This window comes from Vanessa cardui, chromosome 11 (genome assembly GCF_905220365.1).
Source record: "Vanessa cardui chromosome 11, ilVanCard2.1, whole genome shotgun sequence".
Lineage (NCBI taxonomy): Eukaryota > Metazoa > Arthropoda > Insecta > Lepidoptera > Nymphalidae > Vanessa > Vanessa cardui.
In genome coordinates, this window is record NC_061133.1 from 11030804 (window position 1) to 11053374 (window position 22571).

Consider the following 22571-nt stretch of genomic DNA (forward strand, 5'->3'; position numbering starts at 1 on the left):
AATATAATAAACCTTATTATTGTATATTTTTAACAAGGGTTCATAATTTATTTGTCGCTAGTTAAATGTTTTTTACTTTTTAGTTCATTTTTACAAATAGCAGTTATTTAGTTCCAAATCTATAACCACAACCAATAGTGAAACGTAATAGAGCACTTTGGTGTCGTGACACACAAAAAGTCGTTAATAAAAAGCTTTAATCTGTGACACAAATCACTATTGACCCTGTCAAAGTGTACCTTATTGTTATTTGCATGTTTTTTAACACTCTTTGTATATCAATTTTGTAACAGAGATACATACTATTTATGTCCACATTAAATAAATATTTTTAGCCATCTATGTAGGTAATGTCATATACTGAGCTTGAACATGGATATCAAGGGTTGCGTCAAGCTGCTCATCAGCCACAATTTTATGTCGGCGATGACGGTAATCTCGTCCCAATAAGACCTCCTGTAAGTAAATAGTAGGCTTGATGCTTTTGTATCCATTCGTAGAATTTTGTATCAATACATTTGGTAAATTCTTTATAATCAGCTGTAAATACTGCTCTAACAAAAGACATCTGCATAATGAATGTAGTTGTATTGATCGAAAACTACCAAATTGAACACGTAGCATCCATTACACCAGTATACATTGCGCATACTAAGAAAACATACGATTTTCACTAGAATAATAACTAAAATACACACAGTTTTACAAAAACAATATATCTATGTCAATATGAACAGATAAATCAACTGTGCTGGATTTTCAAAGCAAATAATTTATCACGAACAAATTGGCCACAGTTCAACAAACAATAGACTCATTATAAAGACTACTGAGAATTTATTTATTATCATTAAAACAGTGGATATTAATAGCAACTTGATATTTCTTATATTTATGACAATAAAAGTTGTAATGACAATGACAAGTGAGGTAACACAACATGTTAATTTGTGTCAAGAATGTGTTGGTTATCATGTATATTTGTGACCAATCATTTGTGAGCTCACTCATGATACTTATCATGAAATTGTGTGTAATTATGATAGTGCTATGATTGTGAGTGATGGAGTGGCAGTGGCTTAAGGACTGGTGGCGTTTAAAAAGATGGAGAAATAAAAAAAAGAAGGAAGAGAGTGATGATGATTTTTGTTACTGTGATGAATGTTTACCTGATGTGAGCTTTGGTTGAACTTTAATTGATATTAAAAAATTACTTAACTTGCTATTAATATGCAGCAAACTTGGTTGACCTTGCTAGTAATGTTATAATTAGATCTTTACATTAAAAACTATGTTTAAATATACATATGTAACACTTACAACACCATATATTGTATGAGCATATATAAGGTTGATTTGCATAATATATGTATCTTAACAAGTAATATACATAAAAATACTTAAAATTTAGGTTTTTAATTTAATTTTTGGTTACATAACAAAATCAATGTTTGTTTACATGTCAATATTCATTTTCCTTGTACAAGTTTTAGTGGCCTTGTAAAAATTGTTCCGCTAGAATGGAAACTAAATATAGGCAACTCTCTGTAATATTATTATAAAAATGAAAACAAGTTTTCATCCATTTATTTAGAATCTCATAGTCAGTGAAGGAGTATTATGATAAACTTCCAAATATTATCTTTATCTCATGCAGTATAACACTTATGGAGATAAAATTGAAGATTAAACCATATAACTCGACTAGTAACCAAGTGTTCCAGTAATTCTTAAAAAAACATATATTTCAACAAATTTCAACAAACATTACCAGAATTATTTTTCTTAATAGGGTTATAAGTCTATGGAATAGATTAATTAATTAGTAAACATGACTTTGAATGAGTATTTAGGTATTTACATATATTTAGGAACAATCAATATGTTTATGAAGACAATAGCCCAAATGCTAACTTTCATGAGAATTTATTTAACTTCAACTGGGTCAAAACCATGCCAATTAATTCTAAATAATGAACATATTGGTCCTGATGATAAAACGCTACTTTTCAAATATAATTAAAAGAAAATAGTTGAAATTAGACTGGGCTGCACACATATCCGGAGGCTCTAGAAATATTACTGTTGTCAATCTACAGAAAGAGCATAATATATAATTGTTTCTTCGATCAACTCAAAAATAGAAGCTTAGATTTTATCTTCCTATTTATGTATTGTAGTTAGTGTCATGATTGATAAGACAAAGTTTGATTTATTAGTTTTCTTTAATGGTCTTAAGAAAGAAAATGTAAATACGACAGGCAGGATATTTTTTTCCTAATATTAATCATCATACATTGTACAATACATACAAAAGTGTTTTTACAAAATCTTAAAAAATATAAAAATTATAATGTACAATATTTAAATTACTTTCTTAGAGAAATGGTTAGATATCATCCTAATAAGATTATAAAAAATGTTTAACATGCATATATATTGATTTTGTCCCAATCGAGCAAGTCTGAGATGATATTAATGATTGAGTGTCAAAACCTTTCGTTAATGTATTATCCACAGTTGATATTGTTGTCACAGGGCGAGTTGGATCTGTGCGAGCCTCTAGACCCGCACAGTGATGGCGGGGGCAAAAAGGTTGTGGTCGGCGTATGCGCCATGGCCAAGAAGTCGCAATCGAAACCGATGAAAGAGATCCTCACCCGACTCGACGAATTCGAGTTCATTAAGATGCTCGTCTTCCCAGAGGAGGTTATCCTAAAGGTTCTGCTCAATATCTAACCTCTAGTGGAACAAAATAGCTTTACAAGCTTCGCATCAAGTATGTTAGACTTCACATCGTCAAGAGTGTTATTTTGTTTCACTACTATACATTAAGATTTAAGATATTTTCCTTATTAACAAATTCACACACTGAAATACTATCTTCTTACAAATGTACTTATTTGTATAGTAGAGCACTCTAGCGCGTGATGCATGGATTTATTTAAAGGCGATAAATAACTGCGCACGTATGAAACTGTTTTCATTTCATAGCGTGGTTCGCTTTATTTTTGCCTGTATCATATAACATATGGAGCTATTGAATGTTGTATTGTGTTTATATGCTTTTGCTGGAGTACGTAACATACTGGAATGTTTTGAATGACGTCAATTTATAAAATTATAGAAGCCGGTGGAGGAGTGGCCGATATGCGATTGTCTGATATCGTTTCATTCCAAAGGCTTCCCTCTGGATAAAGCGATTCAATACGAAAAATTGAGGAAGCCTTACGTGATAAATAATCTTCACATGCAATATGATATTCAGGTAATTTACATTTGAGTTAATTAGCTGAAGTACTGCTAGCAATTACTGTTCTTCTCGCTATTTTTTAATTACAGAATTGTATTTCTAAGTTTTAATGAATAAAGTAACAATTAAAATCTATTTAATTTATAATGGGAAGACTGTGCGTGAATAGGCTGGAAATTAATAATTAAAATAATTAATTAAAATAATCTATATCAAGATTTTGTGCTAGTCCTCCATGATAAAAGTTGGTTAAAAGTATTTTGGTTTTTATTAAAACTAGCTCCATTAAAACCAGAATATGGCCACACCCTAGTATTAATGTTTTAGTATATACAAACCTTATCAGAATACGATATTACTTTTAAAACTGTTTTTTTTTTACCTATAATCAGTCTCATAAAATATGACCAACATATGTCACGGTGTATTATATATTTTTTGGCATACAACTTTTACAGGATCGGAGAAGGGTATACGCAATTTTAGAGAATGAAGGTATAGAAATACCGCGCTATGCTGTTTTGGACAGGGATTCACCGGATCCAAAACGTAAGTTTATACTCTATGGGCAAAAATGTAAACGTGTTCCCATAATACCTGGTAACATTCATATTGCTTCCAGATCATGAATTAGTCGAATCGGAAGATCACGTAGAAGTAAATGGGGTTGTATTTAATAAGCCATTCGTAGAAAAACCGGTATCGGCGGAAGATCATAATATTTACATATATTACCCCACTTCTGCTGGAGGGGGGAGCCAGAGGCTTTTCAGAAAAGTAAGTATTAATTTTATCAACAAACGAATTCATGATACATTGTTTTGTTTAAAGAAAGAAATAAATGCTTATTTAGGACATTTAAATAAAACTAGTTATACCCGGATATTATAGACACCCGGTCTACCCGTGACCACGAACGCTGTAAAGTGCTCGAAACGTCGGGATGCCAAAAATAATTAATAACTAGTTTTATTTAAATGTGTAATAATCGCGAAAATTTAAGACAACACTATTTAGGACATTTTGTTGCATCTGTGTATTAGTGCGTAGATACTAACTCAAAATTCATGTAGCCATTGGTAAGGAATATTAATCATTTGCATAATACGAACACGCCACCAACCGTAGGAACTAAGATGTTAAGTTCCTTGTGTACACTGGCTCACTCACCCTTCAAACCTTCAATTGCCGTGGCGGTAGATTGTATGATTAGTGTAGTTGGTAGTGAACCCACCAAAATGGGCTCACAAAAAGTCCTACCACCATATAATTATTAGGGTTTTAATTAAGGGACGGAGTATGTACTACGTTTTCTAACTTAGTATGTTGTTTTTACAGATAGGAAGTAGAAGCAGTATTTATTCTCCAGAATCAAGGGTTAGAAAGACAGGATCTTTTATTTATGAAGATTTTATGCCCACTGATGGTGAGTTAGTACATTTGGGATTGGGTGAAATAATTTACTCTATGACTTAAATGGATAAATTGTATATATTTCGTAATTATAGGGACAGATGTAAAAGTATACACAGTGGGTCCAGATTATGCCCACGCGGAAGCCAGGAAGAGCCCAGCGCTGGACGGCAAAGTCGAGCGCGACTCGGAAGGCAAAGAGATACGTTATCCCGTTATATTATCCAATCAGGAGAAACTTATATCTCGGAAGGTTTGCTTGGCATTTAAACAGACTGTGTGCGGTTTTGATTTATTAAGGTGAGTTTATATTCATTTCCTAGAATGTTCCACGTAAACTAAATGTCCAAGTTAAATAATATATATGAGAATGTTTTTCAGAGCGAATGGCAAGTCATTCGTGTGCGACGTAAATGGTTTTTCATTTGTTAAAAATTCAAATAAATACTACGATGATTGCGCCAAAATTCTCGGCAATATGATCCTGCGCGAGCTGGCGCCCACTCTGCACATCCCCTGGTCTGTGCCCTTCCAACTCGACGACCCCCCCATCGTGCCCACCACTTTTGGTAAAATGATGGAATTGAGGTGCGTGGTGGCCGTCATTCGGCACGGGGACAGGACGCCCAAGCAGAAGATGAAGGTCGAAGTACGCCATCCCAGGTACAACATACTCAGAAGTGTCATTAACTTCGTTATTTTTAGACAATGACGGGAATTAGGAAACTTAGTTGTACCTGTTATTTAAACCGGTGCCTAAAAAATTACTGTAAAATAATAGACAACAACAACAACAGCCTGTAAATTCCCACTGCTGGGCTAAAGGCCTCCTCTCCCTTAGAGGAGAAGGTTTGGAACATATTCCACCACGTTGTTCCAATGCGGGTTGGTGGAATACACATGTGGCAGAATTTCTATGAAATTTGTCACATGCAGGTTTCCTCACGATGTTTTCCTTCACCGCTGAGCACGAGATGAATTATAAAGACAAATGAAAATGACATGAATCAGCGGTGCTTGCCTGGGTTTTAACCCGCAATCATCGGTTAAGTTGCACGCGTTCTAACCACTGGGTCATCTCGACTCTCCAAAATAATAGAGGATATGATCGTTTCCTTCGAATATTTATCATAGCTTGAGATGTGAATGAAATGAATGGGAAACAATTTGTGTTTTTTTTTTTGTTCTAGATTTTTCGAAATATTCGAGAAGTACGAGGGTTTCAAGCGCGGGCACGTGAAGCTGAAGAAGCCGAAGCAGCTGCAGGAGATCCTGGACATCGCGCGCGCGCTGCTGGCCGACATCCACACGCGCCACGCCGACCCCGAGATCGAGGAGAAGCAGGGCAAGCTGGAGCAGCTCAAGAGCGTACTGGAAATGTAAGGCCACCGCCATTTTGTTTCATTCTCGTCCAAAGTCGATTTAATATATTGGTTGACGGACGAGCATATGGGCCACCTGATAGTAAGTGGTCAATTTAATATATATATTTTATGGTATAGGTTGACGGACAAGCATATGGGCCACCTGATGTGGTCACCATTACCCATAGACAATGACTCTGTAAGAAATATTAACTATTCCTTAAATCGTATTATGTATAAAGTAGATATTATGTCCCTTGTGCCTGTAGTTACACTGGCTCACTTACCCTTCAAACCGGAACACAACAATTGTAGTACTGTTGTTTGACGGTAGAATAATTTGTGATAATATGAATAAAATTGCTATTGTAACTAAAATTCCAAAAAAATATATTTTATTAATTTAATAAACTCTAAACAGAGAGAACATGCCCATGGTCCCTGGCAAAATTAATACGGCTTTACCTAGAATGGTTATCTTAAAGATATAAATATCCTGGTTGTTTGTGTGTATTCCTTAATAAGTTTTTCGAATGGTCTAGGTGGTAATAAATATGTTTGTGATGTGTCAGGTACGGCCACTTCTCGGGCATCAACCGCAAGGTGCAGATGAAGTATCAACCGCGGGGCCGCCCGCGCGGCTCCAGCTCCGACGACGGTAACGCCACTCACGGTCCGACACCACCACTGCCTACCGCCTACCACCTACCGTCCCCACACGCTTGCTATGCACTGTGACGACGTAGCTCATGTTTATAATCATCAAATCATTCAATATAGAAGCATTACACATTTATTCCTGTTCAAATTGAACACATTTTATTTCTTATATATATTTTATTATACCGGCTTTATTGAAATTATTGCTAATTGCGATTTTACTATGCTTGAGGTAGTTAATGTAGAGCATTTGAAATTATTTGTAGTAATCTAAATGACAGGAATTGCAACAGTGGAAATAATCGTAAGTAATTATACGCGGTTTTCATACATTCGACCTGGATTTATATAAATTATAATACAGGTGCATACAAAAGTGCATAAATAATGGAGTAGTCTTGTTAAGCGCAATTAAAGTCATATTGCATAGCAAGTGTAATTTTAAAAGTTTTTATTTTGCCTCATTTTTAAAGCAAAACTCTTTAATTTATTTCACATATTTCATTTTATGACGTATCTCTGATTAACGAGGCTTGTCGTAGTAGGATGTGATGGAGAGCCGTCCCTGGTGCTGATCCTCAAGTGGGGCGGAGAGCTGACGCCGGCCGGCCGCATCCAGGCTGAGGAGTTGGGCCGCATGTTCCGCTGCATGTACCCAGGCGGGCAGGGCCGACACATACCGGGTACGGAGCAGTGCTTGTGAACTTAGCTCATATCGAAACGTGCCTCTCGCACGAGAAATTTTCGCATTATCTAACATATCTCCATTGTTTCCTTATTAAACTTAAAAACAAATGGTAGTCAAGGTATGATATTATCAGCTACAAGATCACAGAAAAAGTGATTTTACAGAATTGTACATCAGGAATAATGTAAAATATTGACTTTTTATCAACTTTAAATTGGAAAATAAATTGATTCTCTATATGATAGTATATCAAATATAATATATTTATCAAATTGGAAGAAAGATTTTGATGCCACATAGAAATAAAACTAGTTATAACGGATTTGAATCGCGTATATTAATTATTTTTGACAGCCCGACGTTTCGAGCACTTTACAGCGTTCGTGGTCACGGGTAGACCCGTTCGGGTATCGAAACGTCGGGAAGTCAAAAATAATTAATATACGCGATTCAAATCCGTTATAACTAGTTTTATTTCAATGTGTAATAATCCCGAAAATTTAAGACAACATTGATGCCACGTGACATTGCATTGCATGCAATAGGCGAAGGCAGTACGCAGGGGCTAGGGCTGCTGCGCCTGCACTCGACGTTCCGCCACGACCTGAAGATCTACGCGTCGGACGAGGGCCGCGTGCAGATGACGGCCGCCGCCTTCGCCAAGGGGCTGCTGGCGCTCGAGGGCGAGCTGACGCCCATTCTCGTGCAGATGGTCAAGTCCGCCAACACCAACGGCCTGCTGGACAACGACTGCGATTCCTCCAAAGTACAAAATATGTGAGTTCCTCAACCGAGGGCCGCGTCGTGCATAACAAAAGGGCTCTCCGCACTCTATTGTTCTATTTTTAAAATCATCACTAAGTACTGGCTGGTAGTGCCTGGCACGGATTATAACGGGTGTGGCGTGCAGGGCGAAGGCGCGGCTGCACGAGGCCATGCAGGTGGAGCGCGAGTTCAGCGCGGAGGAGCGCGCGCGCATCAACCCGTGCGCGTCGCTGAGCATCGCGGCCGCCATGGACTTCGTGAAGCACCCCGCGCGTACGTGCGCGCACGTGCACGCGCTCATCCGACAGCTCGTGCGCATCGTGCTCGCCAAGAAGGACGACCCCAAGACCAAAGGTGCGCTGTCCTTAGTGGGTGGCCTTTGCTCCCAGTGTCGAAATACATTTGGGGATGATGTGTATGCGCTCTAACGAATCCTATCTTCCTAAGATACATTTGGGGATGGTGTGTATGCGCTCTAACGAATAATAACTAATCCTATTTTCCTAGATACGATATTATACCACGGCGAAACTTGGGAGCTGATGGGCAGGAGATGGGGCAAGATCGAAAAGGACTTTTGCACGAAGAATAAGACGTACGATATATCGAAGATCCCGGATATATACGATTGCATCAAGTACGACCTGCAACACAACCAGCACACGCTTCAGTTCGACCAGGCGGAGGAGCTGTACATATACGCGAAGTACCTCGCGGATATTGTTATTCCTCAGGTTAGTTAAAATATATGAACTAAACTTTAGAATTGTAACGTTCTTACCTAATACATAACATTAACTGCTGCGTGACTATCGTGGTTGGCGTCAGGTGTAATCATGGTATAACACTACAAAATACGAATGATCTTTTATTCGAATTTCGAATTGTAAATTTGGGGTCGGTTTTGTAAAATTGATTGGGATTTTATTTGAATGCACACATGTACATCAGCTCGAGATACTTTTATGAGAAGATAGCAATGCAAAAATTGTGTCGAAAAATCACTAGCCCTAATTCATCTCCAAATATCGTTTTGGAAAGAATAATGTTAATCTCTCAGTCCATCAAACATAAAGAAATATGAATTTGTTTATTTTATTATAAAAAGTTATGGTATGATTTAAAACGATTTATGATATTTTTTTAAGGAATATGGATTAACGATGCAGGAGAAGCTTACAATCGGGCAAGGCATCTGCACACCCCTACTCAAGAAGATACGAGCCGACTTGCAGAGAAATATCGAGGAGTCGGGGGAGGAAAATGTCAACAGACTCAATCCGAGGTAAGAGTGTTTTGTGGACCTACGTTTATATTCTGCAGTAAACATTGCTAGTTTTGATGGAAAGTAGTCTCAACTGTCTTTTGTTTAATCAGTAAAACATACAATAGGCTATTTGACTGGTTTTTAAAATCCATTTTATATTATTTAGTAGAGGTTAAGGAACCCAGTAAAAGTAGATTTTTTTATTTCTAGTACGTATTTGCCGAAAAAAATCATATTAAAAATTCCATATTTAAATAACGCGCGAAAACGCTACTTGGTCAATATGGCGCTGCAATGGGGTCGGTGACGTCACTTTGCTGTATTTTAATCTGTGGTATATATAGTAGAAAAACAAGGTTTACAAGAAAGTGACTTCATCATAAGTCCGGCCAATCAGGAGCGTTTTGTGTCACGTGACAACGTTTGAAAAAAATGCATTTTTATTTATTGATTTTTGAACAAATTAATTATTATTTTCAAGTTTCGTTAGTAAATAACCATTTTTAAATACATAATATACACTGATTACAATATTTCACAATTTATTTTTCGCATTGTCAAATAGCCTATTTGAAAAACACAGAGATTTTATTAAACGATTCAAAAGCTCGTCACTAGAATGACGTAATACGCGAGTTAGCTAGTACGATTGGAGTGGATCCATGGCCGTGTAAGTAAGGCGCGCCCGCCGGGCAGGTACAGTCACGGCGTGTCGAGCCCGGGCCGCCACGTGCGCACGCGCCTGTACTTCACGAGCGAGAGTCACGTGCACTCGCTTCTCACCGTGCTGCGCTACGGCGGCCTGCTAGACGTGAGTGCCCTTACATTTATTCTATTATTTTTAACAACAACATCCTGTAAATTCCCACTGCTGGGCTAAAGGCCTCCTCTCCCTTCGAGAAGGTTTGGAACATGTTCCACCACGCTGTTCCAATGCGGGTTGGTGGAATACACATGTGGCAGAATTTCTATGAAATTTGTCACATGCAGGTTTCCTCACGATGTTTTCCTTCACCGCTGAGCACGAGATGAATTATAAAGACCAATTAAGCACATGAATCAGCGGTGCTTGCCTGGGTTTGGAGCCGCAATCATCGGTTAAGATGCACGCGTTCTAACCACTGGGCCATCTCGGCCCAGTGAATAAATAAATAAAATCACTTTATTTCCAGTACCAAAATTTCAATTTTACAAACACTTATTATTTAATGACTTAACTACACTCCAAATCGACAAATAGCAACTTAAAAAACTATAAGTTTACTAGTACACCAATTTTAAGTTTATCGGCTTAGAAAAAAAAGTCATATTATATAATAGCTATATTATATAATCAAATTGTTTGAAACAACAAGCTTCCAAATTATTCACAGTCTCATATGTTGATAATTAATTTTTAATAAATGTTTGTAAAATAAGAAAACCACCCAAAATTATGACTATACATATGTTTATTTGAACAGTTTGGATTATTTTTCCCGATATAGATTATACTTTGAATTAATATTCAAGATCAATCATTTATCATTTCAAAAAAAAAAATTAAATGTTCTTAATGTCTCATGTCAAATGTTCTCATATGATATAATATACAGTTTTTTGTACCAAATAACGTTTTGCAATGTGATTGTTGACTGTTGTGAGAATGAGTAGGTAGTGAAAGATGAACAATGGAGGCGCGCCATGGAGTACGTATCGATGGTGTCGGAACTCAACTACATGTCGCAAATAGTGGTTATGCTGTACGAGGACCCCACCAAGGACCCATACTCCGAGGAGAGGTAACCGACTTGTAGCCAATTATATTTTCTCTTCATTTATTTCCTTTACTGACTTATGACCGTATGAAACATCATTATTTGGATAAATAATTATTTATATTTAGACTCAGTTTCGTTATTTTTGAAGAATGTCTGTGTGTTTGTATGAACCTATATTATGGAATATTTATCTTCTGTGTAGTGATAAAGTATTATGTTATACATTTATAACAATTCATCGATGTCATACTATGCTTTATTATAATAACAGACCTACCAGCCTTGCTGTTCTCTGTTCCTGTTTATCATGAAATCTTTTGTTGAGTTCAATTCACGTGTATAAATGTGTTTTTCAACGTTCCTTGAGAGTGAGATAGCTATCATTCCACGAGCACAATTTTTAAAGTAAATATTTACCCTCTAAGATCTACCGTCAGGTTCCACGTGGAGTTGCACTTCAGTCCGGGCGTGAACTGCTGCGTGCAGAAGAACCTGCCGCCCGGGCCCGGCTTCCGGCCGCACAGCCGGAACCATTCCACCACCAACAACTCGGTACTCGCCATCCTCTCACCATCGTATTGTTCCTCTTAGTTCATTTATATATTTGAAAAATATTAGTGAATCTTTGTTTATTTAACACTAATAATGTTGGCCCATAAGTAATACAAGATGAATATTAAACATGAAACAAGTTAAATTATAAAATTATAGTATAAAATAATTATAAAATTAAAGTATTTAGAAAGTAGATTTGACTTGAGGTTTATTTTCTTTTTTATAAGATACAATTTAATCAAAACAAAGGTTTGTCATGATGTGTTTTTGACATACTAATCTAAATAATAGATTATATCCCTCTATATATATACTGTTTTTTTTTTAATATGATTTGTTTCAAAACAGAGTCCATCAGATGAAGTGAAGTGTATAGAAGAAGAAGGTGAAGATGACCAGATGGCCAGCCAGGAAACCTTGCAACCCGTAAGTTGAAACTTTACATATGCCTTGTCATTTTAAAAAATATGCCAAAACAAATACATTTATACTATTCTTACGGTAAATATGTATGTACTAACTTTATCTTTGCGTTTCTGTGCTTTAGAGTTTTAAGGATGATGTTTTAGTGAAAATGTAGGTTAGTGGATTTATAAACTATTGTCGAAACAGTTCCGAACGAACTCCATTAACAATTTTCATATAAAATAAATTTAAAACTGCGCACATTTTTTTCTCCACTACTGTATATATAACATAATATTGTATGCTCGAATATATACTATGCCAATTATGTTTAAATCATGAGTAATTATTAATTTTTTCTTGGTAGTAGGGCTTCACTCAACTTGTATGTAGCTTAGCTTAGCAAATACCAGCGGTATTTTGTCCTATTATGCTCTGGTTTAAAGAGTGAGTGAGCCAATGTAACTACAGGTCAAAGGGATTTCACCTTAGTTTCCAAGGTTGGCGGCGCATTAAGGATATATGGAATAGTTGATATTTCTTACAGTGCCATTGTCTATGGCCAGTGTCTCTTGCCATCAATCTGCCGCAGCTTATTTGCTTGTCCGCTTACCTCTGTCATAAAAAATAATAATTATTAGAACCTATAAAAATGGTGTCGTTATCAAAAATTAATAATCAATTATTTTTTTCAGGACAACCCGGACGACCTTGATAGTACATTCTCACCCAAGAAAACGTCGAAATCAAAGCTGAGACCATCGGATCCAATACCTATCTGGTAAGAAACTGTTTTGTAGCTTTTTAGTATCAATTTCTGTGTCGGAGTAACAAAAAAAAAGAAACGATTGTATATCACAGTTTCTATAGAGGCTTTTTTCATGGTCATTTATGGGCTGTTTTTTTATCGTTTAAAAATAACTTCCTTGAATTTCCATCTATCAGATACTTAATAAACTTGGACATTTTATAAAGACTATTTTTACACTGAATGCGGAATTAATTTTAGTCTTGGTACTTTTATCAAATGGTTAAAAACATTTATTGTTTTTGCCTTACATTAGTCATACATTACATTAACAGCCTGTATATAATATTCCACTGCCGGGTTAAGGCCTCTTCTCCCTTTGAAGAGAAGGTTTGGGACATATTCCAAACTACGCTGTTTCAATACGGGTATGGTGGTGCCTCAGTCAACAAATACACTTACGAAAAGTCTTTAAATCATCTGGTACAGTTAATGAAATCATATATAATATTGAAATAAGCTAATTGTTTAGTTTGAACTTTGTAAGTGAGATAGTATTTTAATAAATATTGTACATAACTTCAAGAAGAAAGTTTTGTATAAAATTTATTAATATATGTAGCTTTGTGTATTTATAAGTTATATTAACTAATTGTATCCCTGACTTGGCACGTTATTTAACGATGTTTTCTATATATAATTAATACACCGTCCGAAAGTTTTTAACTCATCTATATTCTATTGAGACCTGACAAATCTTTAAAATGGTTACAAACAAATTTTGGAAATGTGGATATTTTAATATCAGCTACAACGAAGCTTCGGATACAGTTTCATGTGGAACCGACTACTTGATTATTATTCAGTCATATTCTAGATTTTGTCTTAAATTTTCGCGATTATTACACATTTAAATAAAACTAATTATAACGGATGAATCGCGTATATTAATTATTTTTAAACATCCCGACGTTTCGAGCACTTTGCAGTGTTCGTGGTCACGGGTAGACTAAGATGACATTTGTCTATTTGAAGAACAAAGGAAATATTATTAACAACTACCGCCAACGATTTCTCAATTGATATCTTGAGTAACGTTCCGGTTGCACGCAGAAGGTACTAACTGTACAAGACAAGGCAAACAAGACCTAAAGATACATCATTCGTTTATTCATCGATTCAGCGATTCATCCGTTATAATTAGTTTTATTTAAATATTCTAGATTTTCTAAATTTTAACATACCTTTGAAAACATGAAAGTTTTGTCAGAGCTCAATCGCAAGCTAAACAAGTTATAACTGGTTCGTGGACCATGCTCGGTGTGCCCGCAGCAACCTGCACTACACGGTGAGCGGGCACGAGGCGTCGGCGCTGGCGGCGCGCCTCAGCGAGGAGCTGCGAGCGCGCTCCGTGGCGCCCGCCGACCCGCCCGTGCGTAACCCGCCCCCCCGCGCGCATCCTGCCCCTCAGTGCGAGCTCGAATCGAAGACTCGCATATGAATCAGTCCACACTGTGACAAACACTGACGTATAGTACGACACAACTTAGATGTCGCATCGGCAAAATTCGTAAAACCGATCACATCCGAATTGAGTACGCTAACCCAAATTATCAATATTTATTTCTCACGCGAATATGATCTTTGCACAAACGTAATAACTTGTAATATCATGTGACCTAATATATTCGTCAATTTGACGCGTCGATTTACATGCACTTGCTTTCTCTGACGCGTGAATCTATAGCGACGAATAGCGTCGAATGGCGCGATCAGGAGCTATTTCTATTGGTTGTGTACATCGGCAGTAATCGGTTTTATTTTCATTCCATTGTATTTTCCGATGCTACATCTAATTTGTGTCTTACTATACCTTTTTCTGCCGATCGTGATATTTTTCATGATATTTTTAGTCGCAGTTGTACTAGCTCACGTAGGCATGTCCTGCCGAGTTGGAGCTCCTGAGTGTAGTTGATCTAGTAATATTAAAAACTACAAAGCACTATAGTTTGTTCGCGTTAAGAATGCAGTGAGTTGTCATTGTTTACCGGCCTGACTCCGCCCCCTTTGACCAATCAAATCTTTTTTAATAACAGGGTGAGGGTGTATGCATATCTGTGTTAAAATTCCAACAAATAATATTTGTTTTAAAGACTAAGTATAATGAATTTAAAAAATACACTTTAAAGTAAAAAATCGAATCGGGGTGTTTATTCAACAAAATACTTAACGCTATATACAATCGTTTGCGAATCTTGCCATCGCGATGTAGAAATTTACATATTTTACCATAACGTCATCTAGTAGCTATAGGTTACATTAATTGTTACGCGTACGGCTTGAATAAATAAATATAGATATATAAATAACAAAATTTATATTATTAAATTAAATGTGAACTTGACTTTGTAATTTGAAAAGATTTGATTGGTCAAAGGGGGCGGAGTCAGGCCGGTAAACAATGACAACTCACTGCATTCTTAACGCGAACAGACTATAGTTAATTATTTTCCTTTTCTTCTCAATCGTGCGCTTATCAGAGGGAGGAGAAGGAAACGAAGGATGCGGAGGAGCCGCCGCCGCGCGCGCGCAGCTACGACCAACACAAGCAGACGCACGACAACGGTAAGGCCCCCCCCCCCCCCCCCCGCGACCCCCCCCCCGTGAGTTGCCCCGCTAACCATGTCGTGTCAGACAATCCCTAACAAAAAGTCAAATCTTTGAAGTGTTTCACACCATAGATAAATTACAGACCATAAATTAAAATGGCTGCTTTGAAATAAAATATCGATTAACGATTTTAAAGTTGTCTGAAAAGTTTCGCTGGTTCGTTGAAGTTTTTTTTTAATACACTAAAAATATTGTTTTTTTTTTTTGAGAAATTTTGGACACGAATATTTATAATTCATATTAACAGCAAGTATATTTAGCATTTGACTTAACATTTGTTTAAACTGGCAACATTAGCACTTTATTTACAGTACTGAAACAAAATTGCTATTCGTTTGTGTATCAGTTATTGTATTATTAACGTGTGCAGCACAGCTAGACCTAAACCGCTTTCGTTATGCTGCGTCTTCACCTTCGCGTTAGTTGTCAGATCTGCCATTCAGATTTTGACTTGTGCTAAAACAATTTGATGTTTTTAAATGGATGGACAAGTAGGTGAAGAAAAGTAAGTTAGATAGGTTATAAGTTGATATTTACATTAATTGTGAAATTGTAAATTTAAGCGGTTTTAAAAATAATTATTTCTAGAATTTACTAAAAGAAAAGCATATTTTTTTCAAAATTACTTCTTAACTGATTTTTTGACCTTCTAAAGATAGGTTATGTACTCGTATCCGAATAAACACAGCAGTAAGTTCATTACAAACATGAAAAACATCCAAGTGTTTGTTTCTGTATTATAGTAATTTCAAAATCGACTTTTTAACGGACAACAACATTGTCTTTTTTAACCATTATTTTTTGTTAAATATACGGTTCGTTATAGGCGGCACTATAGTATTTTACGGGTTTATAACGGATGTATTCGGATATAACGGCGCTATTTTGAACAGTATACAATATTCAAGTGTCATATTTCTTTTGGTGAAGGAAAATTTGCATGAAATTATTTTATGTCAATCCTACTCTTTACATCAAATGGTTTTTTTCTTATTTCGAATGCAGTTTCAGTTCCCTACTGTAATGCGTTTATTTTTATAATTTTGTGTATTCTTTTACTTGTGTATTTTGGAGTGTGTAGAGACATCGCCACGGCGGCGCACCGCTGTCGAGTCGAGCTCATTCTGGCCGGTGATTTTGTGTGTGTTTGCGTTGCACTCTTGCTCCTCGCGAATGCGTGTGACTCGTTTGACTATTGTTTGAGTTTTGCATGATCTGTTTAACCAATAACAAATATAAGAGTTAAACAATATAAGACGCATCGAACGCGAGTTTCCGTCGGCCCGCTCCCCCCCCGGTCACACGCGTGTGCGCGCGGGGGGAGCGCGCCGGCATGGCGGCTGGCGTTCGGCCGAACAGTCGTCAACCGCCGCGCACGGTGGGCTTCGGGTCTCATTCGGACCGCGCTCTGTCGCAATCCGTCACCATCGGCACGCTTCGAGGCATTTGTTTATTGTCTATCTATATAGTTATATATTTAATGTATACGAATATGTTTTATATATTCTATCCTTTCTTCTTGTACGACGAGACTAATATATTTTCTTTTTATCACCACCCCGTCTCTAACGCCACCTCGCATCGGCCACGTAACCGTCTGTTGCATCGTCGCATCGCATCGTATCGTATCGCTCGCGTAACTCTCACGATCAGATCCACCCGCACTAACTCTCTCCCCACCCCCGCCGACCCCGACCCCTCCGACGCCGCTCGTGAACGTCGAGGGCGTCGAATCGTCCACTAACGAGCTGCCGCTGTCCGCGATCACGTTCGGGGGCCGCTCGTGGCCGCAGCTGGCCGCGCCCGAGGGCCCGGCCGGGGGCCCGCCGGGGGCCGAGGGCGCGGCCTGTAGCGTGTGGGGCGCAGGGCGGCGCCAGCGGCACAGCATCGCCGGCCAGATGAGCTACCTCAAGATGCTGGGGCTGGGCGCGCGCGGGAAGCTGTCCGGCGCCGCCGGCCTCTTCAGCACCGCCGTCATCTCCGGCTCCAGCTCCGCACCCAACCTGCGCGTCATGATACCCACCGCCACCTCGAGCAACAGTACGTTCACATTGAGCATTGCCCATAAACATGTCCGCGGGAGCCTCTACTCGGCTTCTCGAGGAGCCCATTTTTTGAATCATATAAAAATGTATCGTATATCATCCGTTTGCTACGGCGTAAAGTTAAAATTTGGTGTGAATAAATAATGACAAGCGACGTAGGCAGACGATGAAAGTAGCGTATGAGCGAGTGTGGCCCGCAGCGGCGCTGGAGGGCTTCGGCGGCGTGCCGAGCATCCGGCCGCTGGAGACGCTGCACAACGCGCTGTCGCTGCGCCAGCTGGACGCGTTCCTGGAGCGCGTGACGGCGGCGCCCGTGCTGCTGGGCACGCCGCCCGCGCCCAAGCAGCCCTCGCCCACCAACAGTAACCGCCTTCCCTACCTTTGACTACTAACTCGCCCTCGTATCGGGCTTGTCTCATTTCCTTTCCGGTATATTTCTTTTTGTTACCCTGTCAACGGTCTCACGTTTCGTCACACCCGGTAACCCGGTAACCCATAACTGGCAAACATGTATATAATTGCATTATTTCAGTCAGTATTCAATTAAATTCAAAATCTCTGTTCGAACTGAAAAAATTGCTCTAATTAATAATAAATAAATAAATATGAGACAACATCATATACATTACTCTGATCCCAATGTAAGTAGCTGAAGCACCTGTGTTATAGAAATCAGAAGTAACGACGGTACCGCAAACACCCAGACCGAAGACAACATAGAAAACTTATTGTAATCTACATCGACTCGACCAGGAATCGAACCCGGGACCTCAGAGTGGCGTACCCACGAAAACCGGTGTACACACCTCGACCATGGAGGTCGTCAAGATTAATATAATTTTATTTTGTATATTTTTACTAATATCACGAATTGGAGCGGTCTGAAGCGATAGTGACGTGTGTCGTGCGCAGGCGTGGGTTGGAGCGGCCCTTCGTCGCTGATGTCGTCGTCGTGCGAGCTGCCCAGCGGCCTGTCGTCGGCCGGCCCCTCCTCGCCCAACTCCAACTACGCGTCCAACTCGGACAACAAGAACAACTCGTCGGACAGGTAACGCGACCGACTCGATAATCATTTCCGACCGTTTACGCGTAACGAAGTGCATGTGCGAACATATATGTGTAAACGCAGGAGCTCTTCACTTTAGCGGCTCCATATTAGTGTTTGACTGTCACTTGCGAAACTTAATTATGTCTTCCGAATGCCGTTGCGTAACGCAAGCGGGTGCTCCAAAATCGGAAAAAATTTCGAGAGACTCATAGTAAGTTGATCTAGTTTTACAAATTGGCAAATGTTAATATTGACTGTTATTCGGAATACTTTGTTAAGATCCGACAAAGCTCATTGTTTGACTGCTGCCATAGGAGTGTCAATTTCAAGCTTTTTGATTTTGATTTAAATAGAAACTCACAATAAAGTCATTTTCATCATATAAATAATTGTTTCGTTCCTCTCACTGGTTTTACTTTGTACATACAGACATCATCGACTTGATCGTAACATTGTACGCAATAAATGTTTTATTCAAATCGTTACCGCTGATACATTATCATATGAAAATATTTCAATAACTATCGCCGAGTACACGATGGAGCCCGCAGGAGGAGTCGTGCAATGTAACGTTATGGATTCCAGTAGCAATTGGAGTAGAAATGTGGCGAGCAAGCTCCCCGAGTGGGAGGGGGAGGCGACCACGCTGTGCGCGCTCACCGCCGGGCTGCTAGCGGGCGCCGCAGGTACCGCCCACGATGTACCACTCACCACCACCCACCACCCACCACGTGCACGTGCAAAGTACACAATACATGACACCACATTAACAAAGCACACTATACACATGGTTATGCGAAGTAGGAGGTACAAAAGACATTTTTTGGGGTCAATAGACGCGAACGAATACGCAGCTTCTGTACATGTAATAATGAAATAAGTTACAGCACCAAGTACTTCCTAATACCTAGATTGATTTCTCGATTTACACGATACTTCTTTAACACCATTTAGAGCCGAATTATATGTATATTTTGTATACTTACATGCGTATATTCCATGATTATTTTATATTTGATTTCTCAGTGCAATAAACTTCTAAACATTTATCTGTGACTTTTTGAAGACATAACCTATTATAATTAATTGATAATAGTCTAAATTTTTTGGTTCCTATCACCTATCATCCAATATAAATCAATCAAATGAATTATTAAATTATAAAATAATAAAATTTAAAGTGTTTAATGAATGTGAAATATGATGTAGAAATAAAAAATCGAAAACATAATATCGAATTGTAATAGAACGGCTCTATCGAATATCGATCGTTGGTGAATTTTAAACTATTTTAATATAAAAGTAAGATATACTTAGTAATGACGAGTCATGTATAGACAGTGTCATAAAATCGGAATGAATACTTTTGTCTGTTGATACTAAAATACTTTTGATATGCAAAACTTCTTATAAACTTTGCTAGCGCTGCATTCCACGCGTGTCGATTAAAGGGTTCAAGCCCTATCACACCGGAATATTCACGATGAAATGATTAATAACATGTAAATTGAAATGGTCTTTTTTGTAAATTTTGTCGGCGTCAATCGAGGTGAAAGTGTACTTGATTAAAATATTAATATTTGGTAATGTGTATCATATTTAATAGGTCTTGTAATAAAAACATTTTCGTCTGTCTGGTGTATGCATGATTCATTATTCATAGCACGCTGAACAGCATTGTTAATAATGATTTTACTGTTCACGCATGTCGCAAAATTATTATTTTTATTTGACAGAAACTGTCCTTTTTTTATTGCATGATTTAAACATTGCTAAATGACACGATATAGAAGATAATATCGTATGTAGTATCACAGCCCCCTCTCTGGTTCCGAAGGTTCGTCTATTAGCGGCGACGTGACGCCGGTGTCGGCCGCCTCGGAGCTGGAGTTCAAGAGCAACGAGGCAACCGCCGGCTCCATCACAGACCACGATATACTGGTAACCTAAACCCGGACGATACAAATAATATTATATATGGTTTTATGTTAAAGTTTCAGTTTTACCTCAATACATCTTATATGTACTACTAGCGTTCTTCCTTGGAATTTGCAATGTCAATGGTCCCTGAAATTGTAACGGACAAAATGTTTTTATAGATTTGAGGAAGCAGATTTTAAAATCTATATAGTAGATTTTGACTTAATGTGCTTGTGAAAAAATTATTAGGTAATGGAATTTTTTTATATACAGGGTTTCATTTTCCGTCTGGCATTTTTAAATTTGGACCGATAATTATTGTTTAAATATTGACAAATATCCAGTGCTTAATCGTTTTTATAAAACAAAAGAAAAAAAAATAGATTTTAATTGATACTTTTTTTTTTAAATACATTTTTGAAGTTGCATATAATATATATATATATATATATATATATATATATATATATATATATATAACTCAAAAATAGGTCTCTTTTGGATTATACATATGGGGGTTAAAATTATTGCAAATAGTCACCCCTATCACCTCCTCATAACGGATATACGTTGAGTTACCAATAAACCTGTATATATTTATATAAACTAAACTATTTAATGAAAACTAACTTTAATTATTATTACTGTTCAGAGCGCTGAGGGTGAAGACGATGAAGAGACATTGTCCGTTGATGGCTACGGTTCTTCGGTGAAAGTCATTAAAAACGACCTCACCTCGCAGTCCTGCGAAAATGTGACGAAAGCAGATATCGAGGACACCACGGGCACCGTGCCCATCGACCTATACGGTCTCAGCTTTCAAGAGACAAAGGAGACATTCTACAAAGAAATGCCATCCAGTAGTAAAAATTATAACATAGAAAGTGATATTAAAAATAAATGTACTAAAGATCGTTTACAGTACATTAGTAATTTAGACTCGCTGAATTTACAAAGTAAAGACAGCAATAATGTACCGAAAACAAACGATGAACTTAACAATGCGAGTAGAAGATATAGCGATAGTAGCGCACAGAAAAATAATCTCAACGCGCAGACCGCAGTTTTGGGCAGCAGATTCACGACAACATTAGTGTTGGAAGATTCGCTTGCGTCGACCTCATCTACTGATAGTAAGTCCAATAATAACTTGGACCACGCGCAAGATGGACCCCCACCAGTTGCGCCGCTACTCACTAAAGCTAAAACCATAAACGTTAAGCCTGGTTTCACTATCACCGAAAATGAAAATAGTTAAGTGTCAACGTAGCACCATTAATTAAAAATAGTTGAGAAAAGAATCATGAAGATTTACATTTTTAATATATTTACACGAAACATTGTTATTGACTATATTGTATCATTTATGGCGCTTTTACCGATGTCTTTGAATTTCACTTTTTCATATAATGCATGAAAGGGATACAAATGGTAATACAATAAATAGTTCAATGTGATATACGATTTTCAGATTGTGAACATGATCCTGAATCATCAGACACTTTGTGATATTGTGCATTAAGTTTCCTGCTTGTCCATTAACTTATTGTGAAACTGTAGACTAGATAAGAATTTTGACACAATATATTTGACATAATATTAAAACCATTTTTTATTTTTTATCCATCGCATAACATTATTCTAGCTTAAAAACATTTCGGTGCCTTCATTCAATATCAGTGCACTGCTGTTTGTTTATAATTAAATAATTATATATAAGCTATACTTCAAGCCAAACACAACAACAAAAACAACAGCCTGTAAATTCCCACTGCTGGGCTAAAGGCTTCCTCTCCCTTTGAGGAGAAGGTTTGGAACATATTCCACCACGCTGTTCCAATGCGGGTTGGTGGAAGAAGAAGCTAAACACATATATGTATAGTACAGAGACGTTTCTTATACCAACTTCCGTGAATGTTAATATTTCTCCAATAATGATTTAGCTCTCCTGGGATCTCTTTCCTTAACAAGGACGATCGCACAGAACGTTCTGAGTTTTGAATGTTAGTT

General features: G+C 37.7%; 1 protein-coding gene across 1 annotated transcript; it reads left to right on the plus strand.

Annotated features, from left to right (window-relative positions):
• Nucleotides 1–642: 642 nt before the first annotated feature.
• LOC124533825 (inositol hexakisphosphate and diphosphoinositol-pentakisphosphate kinase) lies at nt 643–22166 on the plus strand. The gene is made up of 28 exons (XM_047109358.1): nt 643–1174; nt 2539–2721; nt 3128–3268; nt 3712–3802; nt 3876–4030; nt 4592–4679; nt 4762–4966; nt 5048–5329; nt 5857–6045; nt 6603–6703; nt 7236–7373; nt 7924–8155; nt 8289–8497; nt 8651–8877; nt 9292–9428; nt 10107–10221; nt 11064–11191; nt 11608–11722; nt 12074–12151; nt 12826–12911; nt 14211–14310; nt 15419–15503; nt 17415–17588; nt 17794–17955; nt 18506–18641; nt 19227–19327; nt 20479–20582; nt 21214–22166. The coding sequence occupies exons 1-28, from the start codon at nt 1064–1066 to the stop codon at nt 21817–21819; spliced, it is 4479 nt and encodes a 1492-aa protein (XP_046965314.1). The 5' UTR covers nt 643–1063; the 3' UTR covers nt 21820–22166.
• The last annotated feature ends 405 nt before the right edge of the window (nt 22167–22571 follow it).

What these genes read in the sequence shown, in the direction of transcription:
- LOC124533825 (XM_047109358.1), top strand. Translation starts at nt 1,064, where the DNA reads ATGGAGTGGCAGTGGCTTAAGGACTGGTGGCGTTTAAAAAGATGGAGA. An exon ending in TGGCGCCCGCCGACCCGCCC is followed by an intron (nt 14,311 to 15,418) that starts GTGCGTAACCCG and finishes TGCGCTTATCAG; the next exon opens with AGGGAGGAGAAGGAAACGAA. An exon ending in CACCGCCACCTCGAGCAACA is followed by an intron (nt 17,589 to 17,793) that starts GTACGTTCACAT and finishes TGTGGCCCGCAG; the next exon opens with CGGCGCTGGAGGGCTTCGGC.